Source organism: Salvelinus sp. IW2-2015, linkage group LG12 (assembly GCF_002910315.2).
Source record: "Salvelinus sp. IW2-2015 linkage group LG12, ASM291031v2, whole genome shotgun sequence".
Classification (NCBI taxonomy): Eukaryota; Metazoa; Chordata; class Actinopteri; order Salmoniformes; family Salmonidae; genus Salvelinus; species Salvelinus sp. IW2-2015.
In genome coordinates, this window is record NC_036852.1 from 11,295,184 (window position 1) to 11,321,737 (window position 26,554).

Genomic DNA, 26,554 nt, shown 5'->3' on the forward strand with positions numbered 1-26,554 from the left:
ACTTGCAAAAATTACATGTTTTTACGRCCCTGTTTTTATTGGTCCCGGTTGTGTCTGTAATTCAGAGCGAAGGAGATCGTTAACGAGTTAAACAGCACATTTAATGTTCTGAGGCAATATGGCTGAGTATTCTAGCTCTATATACTAGCTCTGGTCCAGGGTGTTACCGTTGAAAGCCACACTTGCTGATAGACATCTATGTTTGGTTCATATATGGTCTGGTCCGGCCGGACTTGATTTAGCCCAAACATAGTTTGGGCTAAATCATTTCATATTTCATTTCATCATTTCATTTCATCATAGTTTGGGCTATAATTGGTTCAGATTTGGTCCGAACCAATCATAGACATCTATGTTTCACAAGTTTGGACAGCACAGTACAGTAGAGCTCAGCAGAGTGCAGTACATTACAGTATACAGTACAGTAAAGAAAAGTAGAGTATATTAAAGTACAGTACAGTAGCACAGTAGAGTACAGAAAATAAAAGTAACCCACTTTAATGTACCCTACTCTACTGAACTAAACTGTACTGTAGTCTACTGTATTAAACTCTACTGGCCTGTACTGTACTCTACTGTGCTCTACTGTACCATAATGTGATGTCAAAACTTGTGAAACATAGACTAGACATCCATGATTAGTTCAGATTTGGATCTGATCCCCACCGACCAAATTTGTACTTTTTTGAGGGGCGGAGCTTATCAGAATAATTACCACCATGCTTTGCAAGTGTTTGGTTTTTACATTTACATTTTGGTCATTCAGCAGACGTGACTTACAGTCAGTGCATTCAACTAAGGTAGATCAACAATAACATATCACAGCCATAGCAAGAAAATAAAAAGATGTAACCGTTACTGAGAATTATATTGTAGTTGAAGTGGTATGTTGCTTTATTCTATAGTTTGGCTTACTTTGAACATCATTGTGGCCTGTTTCAAAGCTTTTGAAAAGGTTAATATAAGTGCATGTGACAGATGGGAGCAATAATAAATATCTGTGTTCAATCTTCAGTTTCCGCTTTCCTATAAGAGGCTTGTAAAATTATTCTTGTGACATAAGGTCTACTTATTTGAGAACATACGTGCAGTTAAAATTTGTCTATAGATGTATTTTCAACGTCTGTAAATGACATATTTTCAACTTCTGGAAAATACYTATTTTCGACGTCTGGAAAATACGTATTTTCAGCTTTCGTTCAGCACCTAAAATGCACTTGATTTCATCGTCCGGGAAATACGTAGTGTTTTCAATGTCCTGAAAATACGTATTTTCAACATCCGTAAAATACATATAAAATACATACATACAGTCAACGGCTGTAAAATAAGTATTTTACCTTTCATTCAGCACCTAAAATGCACCTGACGTCAATGTCTGGAAAAGACGTCGAAAAGACATATTTTCAATGTAATTTTGCTTACTGGGATAGGCCTATTTCATTCATATAGAAAGGGGAATGCTTGAAAGTAGTCTCTTTTCAGAATTTTCTGGTTCACTGAAGCATGCAGTAGCCTCGGATTCTGTCCCAAATGTCACCCTATTCCATTTAGTGCACTACTTTTGAGCGGGGCCTACTGTATGAGTAGAATAGGGTGTCATGTGGTATGCAGCAGCAGGACACAGTGTTAACAAGGATGATTCCACAACCCGCCTGGTGCCTTCATGTCTGGTTATGGCGTGTAAACCCAACACTCTGGATGCATTAATATTACCATTCTCTTTGGTTGTTAACCAACCCACATAAAACATAATGGCCATATGACACGCAGACTTGATATATACACGCAGACTTGAGCCTTCTGCTGATGTCCATCAGTACTGTTAGTTGACTCATTCTAATCTTACACTTCACTTATTTTTTAAAATCTCCCATCGACACAGTCTCTCATTAATGATGTACTATATGGGTAGCACAATGTTTTTATGTACTAATAACACAGAATCTTGGCGCATCGAACTCCAATGCCACGACCGTTCTGAATCTCCCATCATTATTGTTGCAACAGTGTGCTAATCAGAACGACAATTCCCACAATGCACTGCAACAACCGGAACCAGGAAAAACATCTAGTTAGTTACACGTGTGCCTCTTCATCGGCTTCAAACAAACGTATCATACCAAAAGCTTCAGGTAAATGTAACTTGCAGCTATGTAATCTAACAATAAACATTTGATCTAACATTGTCACTTAGTGTCGTTGAATTTGGCATGTACATGCATTACATAGTGATAATGCAATATCTTTGAAAAACTCATTCTCGCAACCTAGCTAGCTAACGGGTAATTCAGCTCTCATCATCAAATTGGTCTACGCCGACTAATGCTGTGTTCAGAACAACTCTGAAACTCCGTCTTCCGAGCGTTCACGACAACTGGGAAATCGGAAAAAACGAGAGACAACTGGGGGAAATATTTTGAAYTGCCGACTTTCCGACCTGAAGATCACTGAGTCATAATTGTATGTCGTATTTTTCCGAGTTCCGAGTTGTCKTGAACGCACCAATAACACCGGTATAGACACATTTTTTTATAATTTAACCAAGACATACACCAAACTGTTTCCAATGGGAAGAAATGAGTCAGTGGGCCAAACTGGAGTAGGCTCCTATTGGCGCATTCATGCACACATCTGCATTTTTCCGTTAGAGAACACCTACAATGTGAAGTACATGTGTGCAATAACACAATTCGCCTTTGCGCTCCTTTTTAAACAACGCGAATTTAAAACGTTTACAAAGGTATGACGTTTACAAAACTTWGTCCACTCAGTTCATAGCATATTTTAGTTTTGGGGACAGAAAACTGTATTGAGATCAAATGTTTAATCGATGGTAGTGAGTGGAAACGCCAAGCGGTGAAATGTCTCATTGTTCTATTTGTGGTATAGCGCTCACCAGCTCGTAGTCCTAATTACTTCTGGGTTCTTCATCCCTATGGGGAAATTTTTATTAAATTGTTGCGTGTTGTTTATATTTTTGTTCAGTGTAGGTCTATGCCCCACAGCTACTTATATAGGTCCATGCACCACAGCATCGTGCTTAGCAGTTTATGAACGTGAAAGTTGTTTATGAGTGTATAATGGTCATCAGACATCGTAAATGGCACCCAGAAAATATACTTTTCTTAGCCTAATCCTTTTGTTTTTCCACACTTTTACATGGCTGCAGGCGTTTGGTGCAGTTAAAACACTGCTTGTTAAAATGTCGAACATATGTGAATATACTGTCATGAATTTTTAACAGCTTCATGAAATGTTACAAACTTCTGTTGAACCCAGTCATTGGTGTGTTTCCTAAAAAACATTTATGCCATTGGCCAGTGGTCTCAGAAATATGGCCACCCAAGGCGCTGTTTGGGTTCATTTAGTGCAGTTGTTATTTCTTCCTATGACCATCCAATAACCCCTTGACCTCTACCAAGTTGTCTGAAATCTATCCTGTCTCAGAGTTCCAGCACTTTATATCAACCTTAGGATGACACACATTTACCTAATAGTTCTGTGTGTGTCCATCTCTGTACAGCTTCTAGTCGAGCACATCACCGTCCCCTGCCTGACGTCCTGTGTGTGTAAGTCAGTGGGCCAGATGTCCTTTCCCACCCCGTTGTACTCCCATGCGGGCCGCGGGCCTTTCACTGACGTGTATGAGCCAGCCGAGGACTCCTTCCTCTTGATAGATGCCCTTGAGCAGGATGCTGACAGACTGAAGAAAATTAGGTGAGCAGCTTGTCACAACACCTGGGTTGTATTCATTAGTGCTTATGTAGCAAAAGATTTTGCAACAAAAACGAGAGTTTCTTATTGGACAAGTTCAGGTAGCCCGGCCCCGTTTTGATCCGTTTGGTATCTAGTGAAAATGACCCTTGGTTGTGTTCATTAGGTACCAAACAGAAGAAAACTGACTGAAAAGGGAGGAACTCCCTGGACTGGTCCAATAAGAATTTTTGCTTTCTGTTGCAAAACGTCTTTAAAGGTTTTCTGTTGCGTGCCCTAATGAACACCACCCTGATAACTGTTACTGGTCAACAATACCGTTCCTGACCTTTGACCCTCTTCTCCAGCCCCTCTGTGTGTCTAGAGGTGGGCAGTGGCTCTGGGGTGGTGTCCGCCTTTCTGGCATCCGTGATCGGACCTACAGCTCTATACCTGTGAGTAGGGGTGTGTGTGAGAGACTGACTGTGTTTGTTAGGATGTGCTTTAGTAACATGCCTATATCTGTGTTTAGGACGTTTTGTAAAAATAACTGTCTAGAGGGCTTGTGACTCGTATGTGTGTTTTAACTGATGTGTTTGACTTATTGTGTGTGTGTCCTCCCCAGCTGTACTGACGTGAACCCCGCAGCAGCCCAATGCACTCTGGAGACGTCTCGCTGTAACGGCGTTAGTCTGCAACCCATCATCACTGACTTGGTGAGACACACACACACTAGGGATGTGCATCTTTCTCTGTCAAGAGTATTCGATACGTAGCTAGATACATGGGATACGATACAGGAATGATACGTTTTGGTTTGAAGCGATTCGGTTTGATTAGAGGAACGAATGAATGCGATTAGGTTTGATGCCATTCACCCTAACAATGGGAGTCGTTGTCCACGAAGCGGCATGGGTGGCTGTCTAGCTCCCGCCTATCCTTTCTTTGGATTGGTGGATACATCTCATTATTGTAATCAGTTTTTGAATATTCGATGAGGGTTGTTGAAGTCAACCATCTGTATTCAATGGAGAGAGATGCTATAAATTCATGTCRTGAATATGCATAGCCATCTTGAGACAACTCCGATATAAAGTGTTCTTTCTCAAAGTTGCCAGGATTTCACGTGACCTACTTATATCAATACACTCGTAACAACSTAAGCATTGCGAAACTTCTATTTGATCGAATAAGCCATATATTTTGGGGTTGACCAAATTTGACACTCATTGACCCCCATACAAAACACCACCTGCTGGAGGGAAACAGATTTTCCACWGAGTTGGACCTCTTCATCTCTGATGTAGGTGCCTGAGCTGAGCCATAAGGGAAACTGGACATCTACCACCCCACTATCAGACAARTGGGGGCAATTTTAGCTTTTTTGTTTTGTTTCAACTGCTAGCTGAGGGAAGACGATGCTCCTACTAGTCAGACTCAATCTCACAGGCACAGACTTGACTCTAGTCATGTAACCACAGTAACCTCATAGCCCTTAAAGGGGCAGGTGAAAATTTGTCTCATCTGTGATGTTTTGGTTTAAAGACTCGGGTCACAAAAAATGCAATGAAATTAAACAATATACCACATTACTTCTTACTAGTAAAACTTTTGTTTTAGAAACATTACAAAGCATGCTCGTCAGTTTTTTTTGTGTTTTGTTGGTGTAATTTTTCTGAGAAAAAAACTAAAATTTACCAATTTAAAAAATAAAAAATCTGGAGGAAAAAAAAGGAAAAAAATCTGAGAGGTGCTGGTAGATTTTTAAATCTACCTGTCACATTTGCTGGTGGACCAACATGTACATTTTAGGCCCTGGGCCTGCTGCTGCTGACTATGTTGAGTCTCATAGCAAAGGGTCTGAATACTTATGAAACTAAGGTATGTTTTAAAATTGTTATAAATTWGCAAAAATGTCTAAACCTGTTTTTTGCTTTGTCATTATGGGGCATTATGTTGTCATTATGGGGTAGATTGATGAAAACATTTTATTTAATCCGTTTTAGAATAATGTTGTAATGTAACAAAATGTGGAAAAAGGAAAGTGGTCTGAATACCCACTGTACACTGATTGTTAAAAGCAAAACTATCTAAACTATTGCTGATGGTGAACCTGAACAATCTAAATAAAATATAATGTAGCCTAAGCAGCAGGTAGGCTATATATCCAGATCAGCAGGTAGGCTATATATCCAGATCAGCAGGTAGAGTATATATCCAGATCAGCAGGTAGGCTATATATCCAGATCAGCAGGTAGGCTATATATCCAGATCAGCAGGTAGGCTATATATCCAGATCAGCAGGTAGGCTATATATCCAGATGAGTCGTGTCTCAGGCGATTGCTTAGGCGACTTTATTCCGGTAAAACAATTTTSAACAGCGCATTTGATAACCAATGTAATTTGCTTTATTATTGTCGTTGCTCAACTAATAAAGCCTGATGTTGCGCAAGCTATTTTTCCAAACATTTGAATGCTGAAGGTGATGCGCAGCCTACCTCTCGTTGGACAGCGTGTGAAGCAGCACACAATGTGCAGTTTGACTAGGCTACTCGTATTGCCTGTTGTGCGCCATGCAAAAATGACTTGTGGAACTGTCAACACAGTTACATGCTTTGTTCCACACTGAAGGAGAGGACGAGAGGTATTGTCAGAAGGTAAAAATAAGTTAACCGGCGATTCATACCGTTTGAAATGATATTCTGACCGATGCATGCTACATTTGGAACAGTTTGGGGCCCCGCAGACCGATGCACTCGCATCTTAAACATTTGAACCAGGCACACACAGGTCTGATGAGAAAGACCCACACACTTCCTTTCCATTTGTTCACCCAAACTTCACATCTGTCCTTCTCTGTTTTAGGTGGACTCTCTCTTGCCACGGTTGTGTGGAAAAGTGGACGTTCTTTTTTTCAACCCTCCTTATGTCGTCACACCATCAGAAGAGGTAGAAAACTAAACTAGTGTTTGGTTGTTCTCCGTACCACAGTGACGGAATTGTGTTTTMTAGTATGCGTGTTTGTATACCGCAACAAAGTGCGTGTATGTTTTGTCAGGTGGGTAGCCAGGGCATCGAGGCAGCCTGGGCTGGTGGGAGGTGGGGCCGAGAGGTGATGGACAGGTTCTTCCCGCTGCTTCCAAAGCTACTGTCCAATCAGGGATTGTTTTACCTGGTCACTGTGGCAGAGAACAACCCAGGTGAGCCTCCCACTTCCATTCTCTTTTGACTTCTTGGTTTATATTTACTCAGTCTACATTGATAAATGACATACGGCCGGCCTGATGTTATTTGGCACTGATGCATTYTTTACTATCTTTGTGAAAAAAGCAGTCTACCCTGTATAGCTTGTTTAGGTCCAGGGTTAGAATACCACTCCTTGGAATGTTTTGTCATTTGTGCAGAATGAGTGACACTGACTGAAGTATGTAGGTGGGATCATTAACATTTAATTACCACAACCTTGGTCTTTGCAACAACAAAAAAGACAGTTCCTCYCTGTTTCAGTTTGTTTGCTTCCATTTGATACCTAATGAACACTACCCTACTGTAACCTCTTTCTTCCACCAGAGGAGATCACCACTCTGCTGAGGAAGTTTGGCCTGCAGGGGGCGCCTTGTCTGTCCCGACGAACTGGTCCAGAGAGCCTGTCTGTTCTGCGCTTCCAAAGAACAACGTGATCCTCCCTGTCCCACAGAGGAGACCATGAACCTGCTGCTCCGACCACAGCGGTTTCAGCTTCATCTCAACAACCATGAGTGGTCACCTGAACTTTAACATAAATTGAGTGAAAGCCACCGTGGGTTCATGGGAGCATTGGTCAAATAAGTGACCACGTCTCAAGACTTTAACCCAATGCACTATACAAAGGCTAACAGGTTGTCCATGCTAAGGAGTGTTCAAGTTTCCTTGAACSTGTTTGTATTGGGAGAGGATCCAGTCAGTGTCAGTATTGAAGACATGTTGTACAGGTGCAGGTAGAATTGACATGCTGACTACACCGGGCATGCGTATGTTGATTTTTTTCATCCACACCAGACGCCATAAGGAGACRCAGGTTAAAATATCTAAACAAAGTCTGAACCAACTATATTAATTTGGGGACAGSTCGAAACATTTATGGACATTTAGCTACCTTGCTATTGCTAGCTGATTTGTCCTGGGATGTAAATAAACATTGGGTTGTTATTTTACCTGAAAAGCACAAGATCCTTTTTTTCCTGGATCTTAGTAGAATTCTGACCCATTGAGTCACACACAATCCAGATAAAAGGGGAAACATAGTTAGTTAAGTAATCTCTCCTCCTTCAGTCTTCTGTGGACTTTATATGGTTGTTGGCCACCAACTTTAAGGTGCATTACCACCACCAACTGGACTGGTGTGGACCTCAGTTCAGCTTTCACTCACATGGGTATATGCTCCTAAAAACCAATGAGGAGATGAGAGGTGGGACTTGCAGTGCGTCACGTGTCAAAAATAGTTATATAATAGTTATATTTTAGTGCCTAGCTGCGCAGACGCTCGTGAACAGTTTGGATGAAATGATTGATTAACGTGTACATTTATTTTGCAATGCAAGCGGTGTGGTCAGCAAGTGACTGACCCAAAGATTGTCTTTGGACTCATTTCATCTTAGGGCTCGATTCAATCCATAGCGCTTAAGATCGGCTATATACCGCAGTTGAAATGTAGAGATCATTTCCGATTGAGGCAACATGCAGCGTTTACTGTGAGTGGATGCAGTCCCGCGTACATGGGAACATTGCCTTTTAAATGTCATATTCAGCGCTACGGATTGAATCGAGCCTTTAGTTGATTGCAACATTGTGGTTTCCACAATCCTACCTGGGATGCCAACTGCAGTTTTAAAGGTATATTTTGTTATTTTATGCTTTTTTGGATYGAGGGGAGACGGGTGAATGAGTTCTGCTGAAATAACAATGGGCCGGATTCAAACACATGCTGCAACGGAGGCAGCAGTTTAGATCAAAGATTGTTCACTCRGGCTGCTTACCATTTGGGACAAAAAGTGTTCCTGTCTGCTTAACAGTGTGGCTCTCCCATAGTCAACAATGCAGTAGCATCTGGTCTGCTTAGTTTGACTTCAATTGAACAATAAAAAAAAAAGTGGGGTGTCTTGCTTCCTCTTCAGTCTCTGGTTTAGACTGCTACGCCACCCTAGGCCACTCGAAATGCAGTTTTGTGGGTATGAAAGTTTTTAGTAAAATAAGTTGTTTAAAATAGATGTGATCAACTATCAGTTTATCAAGGTATACAATTTGTTTATGTAGTTAAATATCCCCTGTGTTACTCTAACATGATGTTCAAATGTTATGAACATACTTCATGTTTGAGCAGAGTTGAAATTGGCAGGGTTTATGGTGAATGGGTTCTCTACGAACGTTGGAGTAATTGCCTTTAGTCGACAGTAACATTGAAGGTTACCTTTATTTTGATAAAGGGCACCAACAACATTCAAACGTGACCTAGGCACTGGGATAGGGACTAGATCACAGTGCCAACAGGGGGAAGGGCACCAATGTCAAACATTATTAAAGCTGCTCAGTCAATTAGAACGTGATTAGATGTAATTAGTTTGGAAGGTTGGAAAACAAAAGGTCGCAACCGGGAGTTGAACTGGGGATCTTGCGGGTAATGATTTTTCAAACTAGTTTTCATTGGGAAGGTGGATAAAGCAATCACTTTTGCATGTGAAAACGCAGAATCTTACTCATTACTCCACGTGCTCGTTGAACATCTCATTACAAAATCATGGGTATTAACATGGAGATGGTCCCCYCTTTGCTGCTCTAACAGCCTCCACTCTTCTGGGAAGGATTTCCACTAGATGTCGGAACATTACTGCAGTCTAATTTAGCATTAATGAGGTCGGACACTGATGTTGGGCAATTAGGCCTGAACCGCAGTCAGTGTTCCAATTCATCCCTAAGGTGTTCGATGGCGTTGAGGTCAGGGCTCTGCAAGCCGGTCAAGTTCTTCCACACCGATCTTGACAAACCATTTCATACCAGTCATCCAACAGATTCCCATTCATAGCGACACACAGAAGCATCCAGGGTCAATGCCCTGCTCAAGGGCACRTTGACAGATCTCCCACCAGGCCAAAAAAACATGAACCCGATCCCTCCACAGTTCCCCAATAGCTGTCCCTCAACCATTCAAGACCCCCCCAAGAAGAAAATTTTTATGAATTCCATTCCCCCAAGAAACCCCCAATGCACTAAAGAGAAAAAATGAAAACACATGTTAAAAATAGGACATCAAGGACAACTAAAATCATAACAGCAATGCCAACTGTATGTTTGTGTGCATGTCTGGCACTATTACATGTATGTGTTCTTGTATGTGTTTATTTGAATGAGTGTGTATATGCATGTGTACAAACACCTGCACGACATCAGCCTCAGGCAAACCGGCATTAGCTTGTAAAAACACTGCCCTCAAGTGTCCATAAATGTATCTTTTTTTAAACTTTTTATCTCCCACACGAGGCAAATCCACTCCCTTGGCTCTCCATTCCACATGCCCAATCTCATCCCATTTCGATGCTCTCGCTGCGCCAACCGCACATCTTTAAAACTATTCTGCTGATGTTTAACTGTACAATTTCAATCTAATCTAATCAAATCCACAGACTCGCAAGTTGAAGATAAATATTGTTACTAAGAGTATTAGTAATTGACTGACCCCGGTCTCGGACCAGATACTCCTAACAGTACTATTTCTAGGTCAATTTTAGATCAATGCTATGCATCTTCAGCCATTCCTGAACCTGGGCAACCAGAAACCGGCTACATGAGGGCAATACCAAATAAATGGCTAATTGATTCTGTATCCTAAAAACACAAATCTGCGCCGGCATCGATGATTTTTATGCAGCAGGATTGTTCTATATAATAATTTTTGCTGAAAAGCGCAAAGTCTTGTATCTTGCGTTTTATATATCAACTCATACACCCTGCACCATGGAATCAGTACATCAAAACTCTTCCCAACTGTTTTGCAATCTGTATGGCACAGTTGTCAACATCCTGGTCCTCAAATGAAACTGGTGTACTTTCCTATTTATGCTATTTTTATTCCTCTGCCAGTTTTGATCCTTTATATTGGGCAGACAGACCAGTTCCCTACCTCCTCCCGCTGTCACCTGCCTCCATTTTTGGGGTAATGCTGTAATCAATTGGTTGTACTCTTGGATTGAGCAGACCTTCCTGTACAATTCTGATAACTCCACCATTCCAATTTACATTATCATTTTAAGTACAAAATACTATTTTCAAACATCTTTCCCATAAATACAGGTATTTTATCAACCAGCACATTTGAGTTCAGCCATAATATTTGTTCCATCTTTTCAATGGGATGAAATTGAAGCCAGCTCTGCAGTGCTTGTTTGAAAAAAGTATCATTTTCAATTAMTTGAAAATGACACATGGCAATAAGGCCATTTTTAAACAATGGATGAGCTATTTTTTGTAATCTACTTGAGAACCATTTAGGGCACAAATAAAACTGAGTGACGCTTTGAGAGGTTTAGTGCTTTTATATTTAAATAATCTCAACCCACCCAATTCATATTCATTATAGAAATTGTCTGGTTTAGCATCCCAGATAAAACGACATTGTTTGCTCATATGATTTGAAAAATCATCAGGAGCAGGCAGTGCGATAAGTAAGTGAGTAAACTGAGATATGACTAAGGAGTTAATCAGGGCATTTTTTCCATAAATAGACCGGTATTTACCTCTCCATGGTTGTAGGATCTTGTATATTTTTTAAAATGTTTCTATTGAAATTCATTGTGGAGAGCTTATTTATATCTTTTGTGATATGAATACCGAGTATGTCTACTTCACCATCAGCCCATTTTATAGGTAAACTGCAGGGTAATGTAAAAGTTGTATTTTTTTATGATCCAATACGTAATATTGCACACTTATCATAATTAGGTTTTAGTCCAGAGAATACAGAAATGTTATCTAGGTCTTCAATGAGACATTGCAGGGATCTAGCTTGCGGACTGAATATAAAACTTGTCATTGGCATACATGGACATCTTTGTTTTTAAGCCTTGGATTTCTAATCCTCTGTTGTTGTTATTGGGTCTGATTTTAATAGCTAGCATTTGAATGAACAGTTCTTGTGCYGACGCTGCKTCGAGGCAGTTTGGAACTCGGTAGTGGGTGCTGCGACAGAGCACAGACGATTATGCACTACAGCGGTCCCGTTCTGTGAGCTTGTGTGGCCTGAGCCATTGTTGCGCCTAGATGTTTCCACCCCACAATAACAGCATGTACAGTTGACCAGGGCAGCTCTAGCGGGGCAGACATTTTACGAACCGGAAAGGTGGCATCCTAAGACAGTGCCGTGTTGAAAGTCACAGAGCTTATCATTATAAGGCCAATGTTTGTCTAGGGAGATTGCATGGCTGTATACTTGATTTTATACACCCATCAGCAACGGGTGTGGCTGAAATAGCAGAATCACCTTATTTGAAGGGGTGTGTACATCACTTTTGTTTTGAGCCGACTTCGCCCGGGAGGCAATCAACGCTAACCAGGTTCACCCGGGGCATTAATCGAATCCCCTCAAAGAATAATGAAACCTCAACTGAGCAACATTCTCAATTATCCCGGTTCGTCTTCTGCCCTCGCCTCCTAAAAATGGATTGGACGGAGCTTGGATCCATTGTGCTTTGAGGAGATGAGAGAGGAATCAAGGGCATGCCTTAACATAAGTGTTTCACCAGCTTTCACCTTTCCAGTCATTTGTAATAGGTGATTACGTCAAGGGATGCACTAGCCGATTGTGGCCCAGGTCTGCGTTCTTTCTCCTGAAGTRTACAYTTCAGTAAATGACTAGTATAAGAGGGTGGAAAATCTTAACCAATGCCTACACCAAGGAGRAGAGTACAACGGAGCTAGAGAAAGGTAATTTGTTAATGTTTTCAGTTGTAACAAGGGAATGTTGTGTGCAACCTAAATAYGAACATTAAATGATTCAGTAAATTAGAAATATTTTATGTTGGAACGCTTGGTATGTTGGTACACCTGTCACATAACCGATTTTGGTTTGYAGGGAAGACTGTCATTAGCCTTTCATTACATGTCTTTCTGGTTTGCCGATAAACAAAATAAACYGTTGTTCAACAGCGCAAGTTTAATGCAAGGACAGGCAGAAATAGCAGTTTCGGGCATTGTCGCTAAGTGTTAAAGTATATGCAGAGCACAACCTTGACCCACTTCATGATAATCATACTACGACTTGCTATGACTGGTCATGCAATGTTGAGGATATACCTAAAATCATAGGTCAAGTACTACTGTAACATTCTTACATAATAGTACCCATGGAATGTGCACAAGGGGAATTATTTTGACATTGTAGCAATGGCATAAGGAATGTATCTGGAAGAAACCAGTTTGTAGCTACCCGAGACGAGGGAGGGAGGTATGGTCATGGGAGACATTGCTTACACTACGGCAATCCATTTACTATGCAGGTCAGTAGAGCCACTGCTTTTAGGTGGGGCCCAATGTATTCTGAGGTAGGGGGACAAGGTATTTTGGGGATGGGGGCCAGGGTGTGTTGGGGCAGGTGTGGTGGTATTGTGTTGAGGTTTAGCCCTGTGCATTGGGGTTCCAGATGATGCGTCCGTCATCCCCCAGCCTCACGCCGCCCCTGGCCACCAGCTCCAGGGCGGCAGGGAAGGCCCGGTGCTCCGCCTCCCGGATGCGATCTGATAGGCTCTCCTCAGTATCATTCATCAACACCGGCACCGCCTCCTGAGCAATGATGGCCCCGGCATCAACCTCTTCCTGTGGACAAAAAGAAGTTGAGAAAGCAGGGAAATATTKAGGTCCTCTCCATAGACAACTCTGTGCCCAAAAGCATCTTTTAGCAGGGCATCACCATTTTGAAGTAGTCAACTGGGTGGGACTTCCTATGGGTTAAGGAAGGAACACATAATTCCATCCATCATGAGGGATCAGCCAACAAATTATACTTGTGATAAAACATTCCATAACTGCAGGTGGCAGTAAATCACCAACATTGGCTTTATMCCCAGGTATGCACCCTTTCAGTAGAAGATGACCTCAATGGCACTGCCATTCTCAGACACCATAATGGGAGAGATACAAAAGATAARTCGTCTATCGAAGTCTAGGGTTCTGTCCCGGAACAACCCCTAGCCTCTAACCCTAGGCACTTGTGTATCTGAAAGGACTGGATAGGTGTAGGCAATATGGCTATAATTCCACCTAATGTATCAGAGAAATCCGTTGGGGCTTGTGGTTAGCCCTAGGGGTTTCTGGAAGCCTTGTTGATATGGATAACAAAACTAAATGTGCATCCATTTTTTTAATGTTCTGCAGTAGACCAGGAAACACAGGATAAGTTTGGCTTTAAGATCTGATCCGAGCTGATTTTTATACCAACATCTGGTTATGGTTAGTATTGGTGAGCTGAGGCAGGATCTGTTCCGAGTACAGTACTTACAGCCACAAAGTGGACGGTGCAGCCAGTGACCCGTGCCCCCGCCTGCAGAGCCTGCTTCTGGGCATTCACCCCCTTGAATGAGGGCAGCAGGGACGGATGGATGTTCAGCAGTTTTCCTACAACACACAAAATATATTATTCTCACATGTGCACACAAACATAATATCAAAGCATTATTAATAGAATGAAAGCGTACCCAAATACGCTCCAGACCAGCGTCATCAAAAAAGTAAATAAATTCAATAAAAAAAATAAAAAAAAATCTAAAATCGGGTGCTCGACTGGGATGAACATTTCAAAACGCATTCCTTTCCCCATGTAAACCTCAAGGGAGAGCAAGTGAAGTTGAAGGACTTTTTCTGTGTGATACATTGTCATCACAGATAAAATGCACACAAACCTACTATTGATACACACAAAGCTGGGTGGTCCTACCGTTCCACTTCCTGACGAAGGACCCTGTGAGGATCCTCATGAAGCCGGCGAGACACACCACCTCCACATGAAATTCCTCCAGCACGTGGTCAATGGTGCCGTCAAACTCTGCCCGGCTACCGTACAGCTTATGGTCAACCACCCGTGTCTGAATGCCAGCCAGAGAGGCCCTTTTGAGGCCCAAGACCCCCGGCTGGTTGGAGATCACCACCACGATCTCTGCTGAGCTGGACGTTCTCTTGGCCTGCTCCATCAGCGCCTGCAGGTTGGTGCCTGACACACACACAGAATACACTTAAGGCAGTGCACACTGATATAAAGATTAAACTTAAAACTGCAATTAGCTATSGGGCACTAGTATCCACTTAACTGCAATTCTACACATATGTAGGCTCTACTTAGACACCTTTCACACTAACGAACCATCTGAAATTTGGGTGAACTATCCCTTTAACAATGGACTACAGCAGGGGTCTCCAACAGGTTGACCGGCCCACCTATGAGTAGCTCGCCAAACGATTCATAAAACATGCAATTTTCATGTGTTCCACTGCAAACGGTCATAAACAAGAATCAGACACCGCAAGCCCACAGCCACAGCTACTATCTAATGAACGCTACACTGACATTATCCCACCCCTGGATAGCCACTATTGGCTTAGAAAAAGCCAAACCTAACACAGCATCTCCAAATTAATTACCAGTAATATTGCTTGTCGGTTTGTGTGGCGCACGCGTTTGTTTATCGCTCGACGTGTAGCCAGTTTACCTCATAACCGTCTTGTGGGTTGACAGAAATACTTTCCTTATTTAAAATGTTAACTGCAAAGTAGGCTTACCTGGCAGATGTATATTTTTGAGTAAGTATATCATTTGTATCTATTATTTGAAAACCTTGGCATGAGATGTGCAGCAGCAGTACAGAACCGTACATTCCTCACTTGCTAGATGCACAATAGAAGAARAAAAAGATGAGCAATTATAGGGGAAATACGTTTTTTTTTAAAGCATCGACATGGACTCAAAACATCGAATTTAGTTGTTTCTCAATGAATAATTGTAATTTTAAGAGTGATTAATAAAAGTGAGAACATAATTTGGGAAAATAGTCAACAATTTGGGGGGGAATCTCAGATTTTATAGGGCCCCTTTAGAGTTGTTTATTAACCATTATTTTACAAGATCCCGAGGCCCAAATTTGTCTTTGTGATATGCAGAGCAGGTGAACGGATGATCTCTGCATGTGTGGATCCCATCGTGAAGCATGGAGGAGGTGGGGGTGCTTTGCTGGTGACACTATCAGTGATTTGTTTAGAATTCAAGGCACACTTAACCAGCATGGCTACCACAACATTCTGCAGCTATACGCCATCCCCATCTGGTTTGCGCTTAGTTTTTTGGTTACTACATGATTCCATGTGTGTTATTTCATAGTTTTGATCTCTTCACTATTATTCTACAATGTAGAAAATAGTCAAAATAAAGACAAACCCTTGAATGAGTAGGTGTGTCCAAACGTTTGACTGGTACTGTGTCTATTTCACTGCTATTATCAGGCATTGAGCAGGCTATTCCTGAGTGAGTGAGTGGTGGGGAGGGCCGGTGGTGCGTGTGTAGAGCAGCGCATGTCGTGACAACTTTTTACTGGTTGTAGGTAGGCTATTTATACTGAACAAAAATATTAAATGCAATATGTAAAGTGTTGGTCTCATTTTTCATGAGCTGAAATAAAAAGATCCTAGAAATATTTCATACGCACAAAAAGCGTATAGCTCTCAAATTGTGTGCACAAATGTGTTTACATCCCAGTTAGTGTGCATTTCTCTTCTGCCAAGATAATCCATCCACCTGATGACGATTAAACAGCACGATCATTACACAGGTGTACCTTGTGCTAGGGACAAAAGGCCACTACTATAAAATGTGCAGTTTTGTCACACAATGCCACAGATGTCTCAAGTTGTGGGGGCGTGCAGTTAGCATGCTGACTGAAGGAATGTCCAACAGATCTTTTGCCAGACAATTTAATGTTCTATTTTCTACCATAAGCCGCCTCCTTCGTTTTAGAGAATTTGTCAATACATCTAACTGCAGACCACGTGTATGGCGTTGTGTGGGCAAGCGGTTTGCTGATGTCAACATTGTGAACAGAATACCACATGGTGGTGGTGAGGTTATGGTATGGGCAGGTATAAGCTCTGGACAATGAACACAATTGCATTTTATTGATGGCAATTTGAATGCAGAGATACCGTGAGAAGATCCTGAGGCCCACTGTTGTGCCATTCCCCCACCACCACATGTTTCAGCATGATAATGCACAGCCCCATGTCACAAGGATCTGTACACAATTCCTGGAAGCAGAAAATGTCCCAGGTTTTTCCATGGCCTGCATACTCACCAGACATGTTCCGTTTATATTTTTGTTCGGTATAATAAATGGCACAATTGACAGAAAATAGCCTAACACTACTTTTTAAAAACGTTTTCCGAAGTGTTTCTTGCACAGAGATCCTCTGGCCAACTTTATCACTCAAACTCTCATGTTGGATTTATCTATAGTTATGCACATGCGCAAAAGGGATTTATTTAAGTAATAAGGCCCGAGGGGGTGTGGTATATGGCCAATATAGCACGGCTAAGAGCTGTTCTTACACACGGCGTGCCTTAGTCATGGTATATTGGCCAAATATCACAAACCCCCGAGGTGCCTTATTGCTATTATACACTGGCTACCAAAGTAATCAGAGCAGTAAAAATACATGTTATGTCATACCCGTGGTATACGGTCTGATATACCTTGGCTGTCAGCCAATCAGCATTCTGGGCTCGAACCACCCAGTTACAATTACAAGGTGGTTTGAGCCCTGAATGCTGATTGGTTGAAAGCTGTGGCATATCAGACTGTGTACAACAGGTATGACAAAAAAAATAGCCCTTAGTTGTAATATATTGACCATATACCACACCTCCTTCCTCTTTATTGCTTAATCATAGCAGTCAAAACAAGTTTACTTTTTAGGGATAGAGGGCAGCATTTTCACTTTGGATGAATAGCATGCCCAAAGTGAACTGCCTCCTACTCTGTCCCAGATGCTAATATATGCATATTATTATTACTATTGGATAGAAAACACTCTGAAGTTTATAAAACTGTTTGAATCATGTCTGTGAGTATAACAGAACTCATATGGTAGGGAAAAACCCAAACAGGAAGTGGGAATTCTGAGGCTGGTCGATTTTCAACTCATCACCTATTGAAATGCCAGTGGGATATGGATCTGTTTGCACTTCCTACGCCTTCCACTAGATGTCAACAGTCTGTAGAACGTTTAATGAAGCTTCTACTGTGATGTTAGACCGGATGGGGGCTGTTTGAATCAGTGGTCTGGCAGAGAGCCAGGTCCTGGTCACGCGCATTCCAAATTATATCGACTTGCGTTCCATTATTTCTACAGACACAAAGGAATTCTCCGGTTGGAACGTTATTGAATATTCAGGATAACAACATCCTGAAGATTGATTCTATAGTTAGTTTGACAAGTTTATTCAACCTGTAATATAACTGAAGTTTTCGTCCGACGTTCGCCTGGACCTGCACGAGCGTTTGGATGTGTATACTAAACATGCTAACAAAAGTAGTTACTTGGACATAAATAATGGACATTATCGAACAAAACAACAATTTATTGTGGAACTAGGATTCCTGGGAGTGCATTCTGATGAAGATCATCAAAGGGAATATTTATCATGTAATTTCGTATTTCTGTTGACTCCAACATGGCGGAGAAATGTTGTTTATATCTGAGCGCCGTCTCAGATTATTGCATGGTGTGCTTTTTCCGTAATTTTTTTGTTTGAAATCTGACACAGCGGTTGCATTAAAAACAAGTGTATCTTTAATTCTATGTAAAACATGTATCTTTCATCAAAGTTTATGATGAGTATTTCTGTTATTTGATGTGGCTCTGCAATTTCTCCAGATATTTTTGAGGCATTTCTGAACATGGCGCCAATATAAACTGAGATTTTTGGATATAAATATGCACATTATCGAACAAAACATACATGTATTGTGTAACATGATGTCCTATGAGTGTCATCTGATAAAGATCATCAAAGGTTAGTGATTAATTTTACCTCTATTTCTGCTTTTTGTGACTCCTATCTTTGGCTGGGAAAATGGCTGTGTGTTTTTTGGACTTGGAGGTGATCTAACATAATCATATGTTGTGTTTTCGCTGTAAAGCATTATTATTATTATTTTTAAATGTTTTTAAATCGGACACGATGGGTAGATTAACAAGATATTTATTGGACTTGTTAATGTGTGAAAGTTACATATTTCAAAAAAATATTTTAGAATTTCCCGCGCTGCCTTTTCAGCGGAATGTTGTCGAAGGGTTCAGCTAGCGTTCCGTGTGTGTCCTAGAAAGGTTAACTCGACATCCATTGATGGAAAATGATCTGGCGAGTTTAATAAGGGTGAATTATCTTTTCTATTGTGACATTCTTATGCTCACAATCATTATTTTGATGGAAAAACACATTTAGTTTCTTAGCCTATGTTGTTACAAATTGTTATTTCTTCTTAAATTTGCTTGATAACGTAATGGAAAAAGGGTTTATTGGATAAATGTGGCAACTTCTCTTGCTGCGTAAACTATTGGGCGGGGCTAGTTTTCAGGCCTTGTGGGTGGGTTGAGGGGTCATTGGGGCTAGAAATGTTTGCTTGACCTGGCAACCCTGGTGCCGACATCAGTATATAGCTAATTCTGCTACAGAGATCTGATGAGAGCATGCGCGCGCATCACTTGAACATGATGTTTGCTTGTAATAAAAAAAACAAATGGTATACACATCTGTTGACACATGGCAGTGTTTTCAATTTCAGAAAGTGACACACCATACACAACACTAACCTGTGCCTGAGATGAGGACGCCCACCCTGGTCCTCTTGCGGGGGACAGTGCTACTGCTGTCCCCTTGAGATGCTCCGTTCTGCATGGGCCCCAGGTCTACTACACAGGGAGAGGGGCCTAAACGCAGGCTGTGCTTCATGTTCCTGATCACCACCGGCTCGGCCCCTTCACACAAACAAAACTCAGTAAAATGACTAAGATAAATACCACCAAGCGCTGTGTGAGATAACTGTGTGCGCACGTTTGAACCCATCAATACAAAAATTACATTTAATGTGAACATCTGAAGAGCATTTCCTCATTAACAAGATTGATTCGATACAACATTCGATACAACATAAACAGTTTGTTTCCTTATCGGTCTGGGAGTGTACAGAACCCATAATTCCTGTAGCATTGTTATGAGTTTCACTACGCATACTTCAGCTCTCGTCTCTCACCAGGCTGCTTGTGGGCCAGCGAGCCCACGATCCACGCATCCTCGTGGGCTTGGAGCTGCCTCAGAACACTCTGGGCATCCGGAAAGGCCACCACCAGCACGGCCCCAAGGCCACAGTTGAAGGTGCGCCCCATCTCCTCCTCGCACAAGCCCCCCTCCTCCTGGAGCCATGAGAACACAGGAGGGATGATCCAACGGGAGGCGTCTGGGTGGGACAAAGCACACAGAGCAGCTCACACACGCATTCAATATGAAGTAAATACCAACCACAGTTTAGGGCTGACCGCAATTAGTCGACTGGTTGATTGTTTGGTCATTAGGCTGTTGGTCGATCGAGATTATTTAAGTCGAGTAGTAACACAAACACGCATATATTTACACCCATCTCAGTGAACTAATCGATTGCGGGGGCCTAGACTAAAAGCCAATTTATGCTTGAGCTGAAAGTGTGGTCAGAGGCTCAATTGCAATTACATAGCCTCCAGAGCATGCATAGGCCAATTCGAGCTCCGTACTGCATCGCCATGCGCCTCACAAAGCGAAGCGCAAGAAGCAACTTCTGCTGAGGCCATATCACTGTAAATGCTGCATGGCCAATGCAGATGTTAGATTGACCATGCACCCAGATGAACAATGCACTTTTCCCTCCAGAATGCGCTCTCCCCGTCCATTTTTATGACTTCATTGTGTGAATGTTTGCATTTATCAATTCCCTGATACATAAAATCACTAGTAGTACATTTGCCGTTAATTCCTAATCTACAATGTTACAGTAATTTATTTCAATGCATTCAATATTAATATTCCAGTCTTCCTGTTATCATTGTCGGAGTGGACACATTGTTTGCTATGCTTTACACTTGTGAGAAACAAGTTCAGGTTTATTTCATTCTATTTATGAGTTTTAGTCATCGTCTTTAGTTTGGAGCACTCCTGTCAATGTTGAGTAAGGATGCGCACACAAAGGCTTATAGGCTACCTGGCCTTTGCGCAAATGTAGGCAAATAAATGTGCCGATTTGGGGATCTGCTAGTATTTCTGATTGGCTTAAACGCACCACCACTAATGATCTGCGGAGCTTCTCAAAGTACTGTTTTCTTCACCTCAAAACAGCAAGCAAACAGTCTGTTTTTACATCCTTTGAGAATTACAATAGTTCCTCAATGCATTTGAAAAATCTTTCCTGTGCTCTCTCTTGCGATAACCATGTCATGCTCTGAACCAATGGAAACGTCATAAAATAGGCCTACCTAATTACTTCTTATTAGTGCGCGACTTGGACTGAAATAGGTATGCTACTAATTTTGGGCACTGGTACTGTTTACATTTAGGTGCAAGAGCTCCACAATGCTTTTGAGCTAATATTCTATAATAGGAACAGGAGCTCTAGCAGTAGAAAATGCGAGGTGTCGGTACTCCGCTCCGGTGAGCTCCTGCCCAAGTCAAGCACAGCCTCTTATCCCTTGCGCAAATAGCCTGCAGTTGTGTCTGTCCCGAGCTCACTGGCGCTGGAAACTGAGGCCCCAGAATATTTTATACAGCGTTTTAAGTTCGCTTGAGCAAGCTTCAGGCTAGGCCCAAGTTAATAGATACAATATTTCAAGTTTGTTGCAGTCAGGTCATGTGTAACCAATGTGATTTATACGATTTTTTTTTTTATTTTTTTTTAAATCAGGATATTTTCTACCCGCAGGCTGCAATGTTTATTTGTTGGCTTTATACATAGTTACATATTTGTACATAGTTGGCAACAGAAATACATTTTTAGTTTTGTATCATTTTCATTTCGATAGAATTTTGATTAACCACATGACAATGACTTTGAGATAAGACGATATTATAAATTAAACTTTCGCAAAAATGTGCATATGAAAACCATAACTGGCACGCAGATAGGTAAAAATTGTAAGATAAATTGGCATTCCACATGAGAAAGGTTGCCGACTCCTCTTGTAGCCTATTACAGGCACTCCAGGAGAGTAATGGCAGAATCTGCTAAATTCAGCAGGAGTGGGAGGAGAATAGTTGGTTCAGGTTATGGTTTTTTGYCTTCTTTTTTGTCGGAGACAGCCCTACCACAGTTAGTACAATTCAAAACAGCATCAGGTATCTGATATGGACAACTGTTTCATCCTCATATACATTGTCTACCACTACACTTTAAAAACCAAACATGGGCAATAAGAAAAGTGTGTTTCTCTCTCTCACCCAGGTCAACGGACAGTTCCTGAGGCAGCACTCGGGGGATGTTCTCCAATAGGCCGCCCCCAGTGATGTGGGCGTAGGCCTTGATGGCGCCGCTGCGCAGGATTGGCAGGAGCAGGCGGCTGTAGATCTTAGTGGGCGTCAGGAGAACCTCGCCTGTCAATCAACATGGGGGAAGACTTTAGACGGAGAAAAAGGAACTCTACGGGTAATTATTTTAATTATTATACATTGGATTCCTGGAGCACTTTTCTAGGACCCAGATAAACTCTACAATAATACAATTGAACAGTACAGTACAAAATAAGACCAATAGAGACTGGGATAAGACCGCTAACAGGCAGGAAGATAGTACAAGGTAAGACACCTTATGCAGGTGAACCCTACTTAATGGAAAATATAAATGACCACAAAACTGTCCATTTATCTCCTTTCGAGAGAAAGTACGAGAGAAGAAAGATTGGGCAGACACACCCAGAGAAATTCTCCCTCAAAGAAACATAGGTTTACTCTGTGTAAGAGCTTGTATGATCTCATTAACCTACCCACGGTTTGTCCAGGTTTCCCAAAAGGTGCAGGGGAGCTGTAGGTGACTCCTGCCCTCTCCAGGACCTTCCGGACCAGGCTGAATCCGTTGCTGTGCACCCCAGAGGAGGCCACCCCGATGAGCAGGTCCCCCTCGCAGATGTCCCCCAGCCTGGGTAGCAGGGCGCCCCTCTCCACGGCACCAACACAGAACCCTGCCAGGTCGTACTCTCCGGGGCCGTACACGCCGGGCATCTCCGCAGTCTCGCCGCCTAGATGAACGAATGGAAAGAACGCACACAGTTAACACAAATATATGATCAAACACACATATATGCAGTTGCAAATGTGCGCACACACACAATGTAGAACCYAGAAATTGATGGCTGGCTCACGCCCAAAATACAGATGGTTTCCAGTGCAACTAAAACCCTACTTCGTTGTTTTCGCTACACCCCCAGTATACAGCCAGCATCTCCACTTTCTTACCGCCTGAACACACAAAATAGTGCGCRCACACACACACATCCATGCATCTTAACGATGACGTCAGACTGCTCCMCCCTCACCCAGCAGAGCGCAGCCCGCCAACCCGCAGGCCTCGGCCACGCCCCTGATCACGGCGGAGGCCACGCCCACATCCAGMCGGCCACAGGAGAAGTAGTCCAGGAAGAAGAGAGGCTCCGCCCCCTGGGCCAGCACGTCGTTGACACACATGGCCACCAGGTCCTGTCCCAGGGTGCTGTGCTGCTGGCATGCCTGGGCAATCTAGAGAAGGCAGCGATGAGGGCAGAGGTGAAGTTATGAAGAGGTACGATCTTAATGTCTTTGTGATTCCTGGCATAATCTCTCCTCACCTGCTTAAAACACATTAGCGAAGGAGGTCTAAGGGTAGGGACCTTGGACCTTCTCCGCCAATACAGCAGAGGCGGCGGCAAGAAAATGGGATGTGATGAATCACAGAGTAATTGAGAAACAGCTAAAACATATGCACATGATCCTACATCTAACTTTGCAAGGCCAAAAAGACTGATMAAAAAAGAACGAAAAGCCTGTACTTGGAATATGATGCTCCCTAGCTTTATTCCAGCACCAAAACATGCAATGTGGCTGGCTGGAATGTCTCATATACAGTTTCTGTTTTGAGAAGTCACGCATACCTTGAGCTTGGTCCCTACTCCGTCTGTCCCAGACACCAGGATGGGGTCRATGAAGCCTGCAGCTTTGAGATCAAAGAGCCCGGCGAAGCCCCCCAGCTCAGCGTTACACCCTGATGGACAGGAGGGGAATAAAAGCAACTGTTTATTACACTCACTGGTCTTTCACAACTGAAGAACACATCGGGGGAAAAGTTTAATACACCAATTAAAAACATGTACTATTTATTTTTTATTTTTTTAATAATATTCTAATCCAGTCTAAGATCAAAGAAACATCTGGTTGATGTAAAGGTAACTGGCAAAATAAAGGAAACACCAACATAAATTGTCTTAATAGGGTGCTGGGCCACCACGAGATGCCAGAACAGCTTCAATGCGCCTTTGGCATAGATTCTACAAGTGTCTGGAACTCTATTCGAGGGATTCAACACCATTCTTCCACAATAAATTCCATCATCGGTGTTTGTTGGTGTTCCCAYTAGTGTTCAATTGGGTTGAGATCTGGTGACTGACACACACTTTAAACCCCCTTTGCACCCTTTGAGACCCCTCTATCAAAGTCACAGATCCCATGGTAGGAAAATTAAAATGGACAACCAGGCATTTTTATACRTGACTATAAGCATGATGGGTTGTTAATTAACTCAGGAACCACACCTGTATGGAAGCAYCTGCTTTCAATATACTTTGTATTCCATCATTTACTGTGTTTGCTTTATTTTGGCAGCTACCTGTATATCTAAAATAATTAACTAAAATAATCCATCCATCCATCCGTCCACCCATACGTAAACTCAGGGGGGGAAAAAAGAAACGTCCTCTGTCAACTGCATTTATTTTCAAAAACTAACAGTATCTGGTGTGGCCACCAGCTGCATTAAGTACTGCAGTGTATCTCMTCATGGACTGCACCAGATTTGCCAGTTCTTGCTGTGAGATGTTACACCACTCTTTCACCAAGTTCCCGGACATTTCTGGCCATAGCMCCCACCCTCCAATCCAACAGGTCCCAGACGTGCTCAATGGGATTGAGATACAGGCTCTTCGCTGGCCATGGCAGAACACYGACATTCCTGTCTTGCAGGAAATCAGCCATACTGCTCGTTCTGTGCGTGGTGGCATTGTCATGCTGGAGGGTCATGTCAGGATGAGCCTGCAGGAAGGATACCACGAGGGAGGAGGATGTCTTCCTTAACCCTCTGTGTCCTTAATTGCCTACCGTCTGTAAACTGTTARTGTCTGAACAACCCTTCCACAGGTGCTTGTTCATTAATTGTTTATGGTTCATTGAACAAGCATGGGAAACAGTGCTTATACCCTTTACAATGAAGATCTGTGAAGTTATTTGGATTTTACAAATTATCTTTGAAAGACAGGGTCCTGAAAAACTGATGTTTCTTTTTTTGCTGAGTTTATATTGTAGAAAACTAATTTAAGCTTCCTGCAGCAATGTGTTTGTAGTTCAAGTCGAGAAAACTGTTCCAAATTCTGTTTTAGTAAAACTGTAGCGATGGCACGCTGTCTACAGGTACAGTATTTGTTAAAGCCCTGGGCACTACAATAAATCACTTACTTTAATTATCCAACACCCAGATAAAGTAGACAAGACAAATAACCTAATTTCTTTCCTCAGGTTCATTTCACAAGGGAAGGAAAATCATTTACCTTCTTGGAGCTTTGTAATTAGTTGGATAAGGTGAAACCATGATMGGTTGACTGAGAGACTGCTTTAGTGCAGAGCATGTAATGAAATGCCCAATCCCAAACCGACCCCAAGCATCTTGTCCCTCTAAAAATAGGCTAGGTAGAGGTTTTTTGCCATAATGCTTTTACCAGTGTTGCCCAGTCATTCCACTTATTTGTTCAATTCCAGTACCAGCACACCTGATTTAACTAATCAGRGGCTTGATGATTAGTTGACCTGAATAGTTCAAAAGGTGGAATTGGAACTGACAGTGTACTCCGCAAGATTTGTGAAACTAATCATATATCCAATCTTACACAGATCATTACACGTGGATAGGTATGGGTTTAGGAAAAGCACTGCAGCTCTCCAGGGTGTCTAGCTAGTAGTTCAGCTGTAGCTGTTCTGGTTAACGGCAATGAGRCTACCTGAGCGAGAGGTGGCCTTGGCAAATGGCTTGATCATKTCTACCAGTCGATTTCCCGCAGCGATGTCCACTCCGCTGTCCTTATAAGTTAGGCCTCTGCTGGGGGAGGGACACACAGCAAGGGTCATAGGTTATGGTGAGACGACCACCCAATCAGGCTAGAGCKATTTGCCCTCTACCAATGTCAGAGTGACGCAACAGGCTATTTGTCTGTCTATGTCAAATCAGGTGGTCCCTCAATTCAGCTTCTACCTCACATTACCAGATAGAGTGTACTCTAAAATAAATACTGTCATGTATAAGAATGACTTTGGGTAGACTGCCTACAAATGTTYCTCTTTCCGAAGCCCATCGACCCATTCTTAAGGGTTACAAATCATAAGTCATGTGCAAGCTAGGCCAACCTACAATTTAATGCGGGTTAACGTCACCATAGGCTTACACCAATCCAACATAAATAACTAGGAAAATTCTTCAAATATGAAAACAAAAAGTCAGACTCTCGTATAAAAAACAGTCAACTTAGTGTATGTAAACT

At 42.2% G+C, this 26,554-nt stretch overlaps 2 protein-coding genes across 3 annotated transcripts in view; one reads left to right on the plus strand and one right to left on the minus strand.

Moving 5' to 3' along the window:
* Window positions 1-2,011: 2,011 nt before the first annotated feature.
* On the plus strand, window positions 2,012-8,831 carry n6amt1 (N-6 adenine-specific DNA methyltransferase 1). The gene is made up of 7 exons (XM_023997842.2): window positions 2,012-2,135; window positions 3,527-3,720; window positions 4,065-4,151; window positions 4,322-4,412; window positions 6,563-6,646; window positions 6,756-6,897; window positions 7,268-8,831. Exons 2-7 carry the CDS (start codon window positions 3,590-3,592, stop codon window positions 7,375-7,377), a joined length of 645 nt encoding a protein of 214 aa, XP_023853610.1. The 5' UTR covers window positions 2,012-2,135; window positions 3,527-3,589; the 3' UTR covers window positions 7,378-8,831.
* Window positions 8,832-12,859: 4,028 nt separating this feature from the next.
* Window positions 12,860-26,554, minus strand: part of gart (phosphoribosylglycinamide formyltransferase) — a 25,360-nt gene continuing 11,665 nt past the window's right edge. The window contains exons 12-21 of one of the 2 annotated variants that reach the window (XM_023997844.2): window positions 26,018-26,112; window positions 23,906-24,015; window positions 23,315-23,513; window positions 22,766-23,017; window positions 22,224-22,376; window positions 20,017-20,220; window positions 19,577-19,741; window positions 14,655-14,927; window positions 14,220-14,335; window positions 12,860-13,537 (exon numbers count right to left, since the gene is read on the minus strand). In XM_023997844.2, the coding sequence (XP_023853612.1) occupies window positions 13,340-13,537; window positions 14,220-14,335; window positions 14,655-14,927; window positions 19,577-19,741; window positions 20,017-20,220; window positions 22,224-22,376; window positions 22,766-23,017; window positions 23,315-23,513; window positions 23,906-24,015; window positions 26,018-26,112 (1,765 nt within the window). In that variant the 3' untranslated portion in view covers window positions 12,860-13,339. Of the gene's footprint in view, window positions 13,538-14,219; window positions 14,336-14,654; window positions 14,928-19,576; window positions 19,742-20,016; window positions 20,221-22,223; window positions 22,377-22,765; window positions 23,018-23,314; window positions 23,514-23,905; window positions 24,016-26,017; window positions 26,116-26,554 lie in introns of both variants that reach the window. The other variant, XM_023997843.2, reaches the window with a different exon arrangement.

What these genes read in the sequence shown, in the direction of transcription:
- n6amt1 (XM_023997842.2), top strand. Translation starts at nt 3,590, where the DNA reads ATGTCCTTTCCCACCCCGTTGTACTCCCATGCGGGCCGCGGGCCTTTC. An exon ending in GACAGACTGAAGAAAATTAG is followed by an intron (nt 3,721 to 4,064) that starts GTGAGCAGCTTG and finishes CCTCTTCTCCAG; the next exon opens with CCCCTCTGTGTGTCTAGAGG. An exon ending in TCGTCACACCATCAGAAGAG is followed by an intron (nt 6,647 to 6,755) that starts GTAGAAAACTAA and finishes ATGTTTTGTCAG; the next exon opens with GTGGGTAGCCAGGGCATCGA.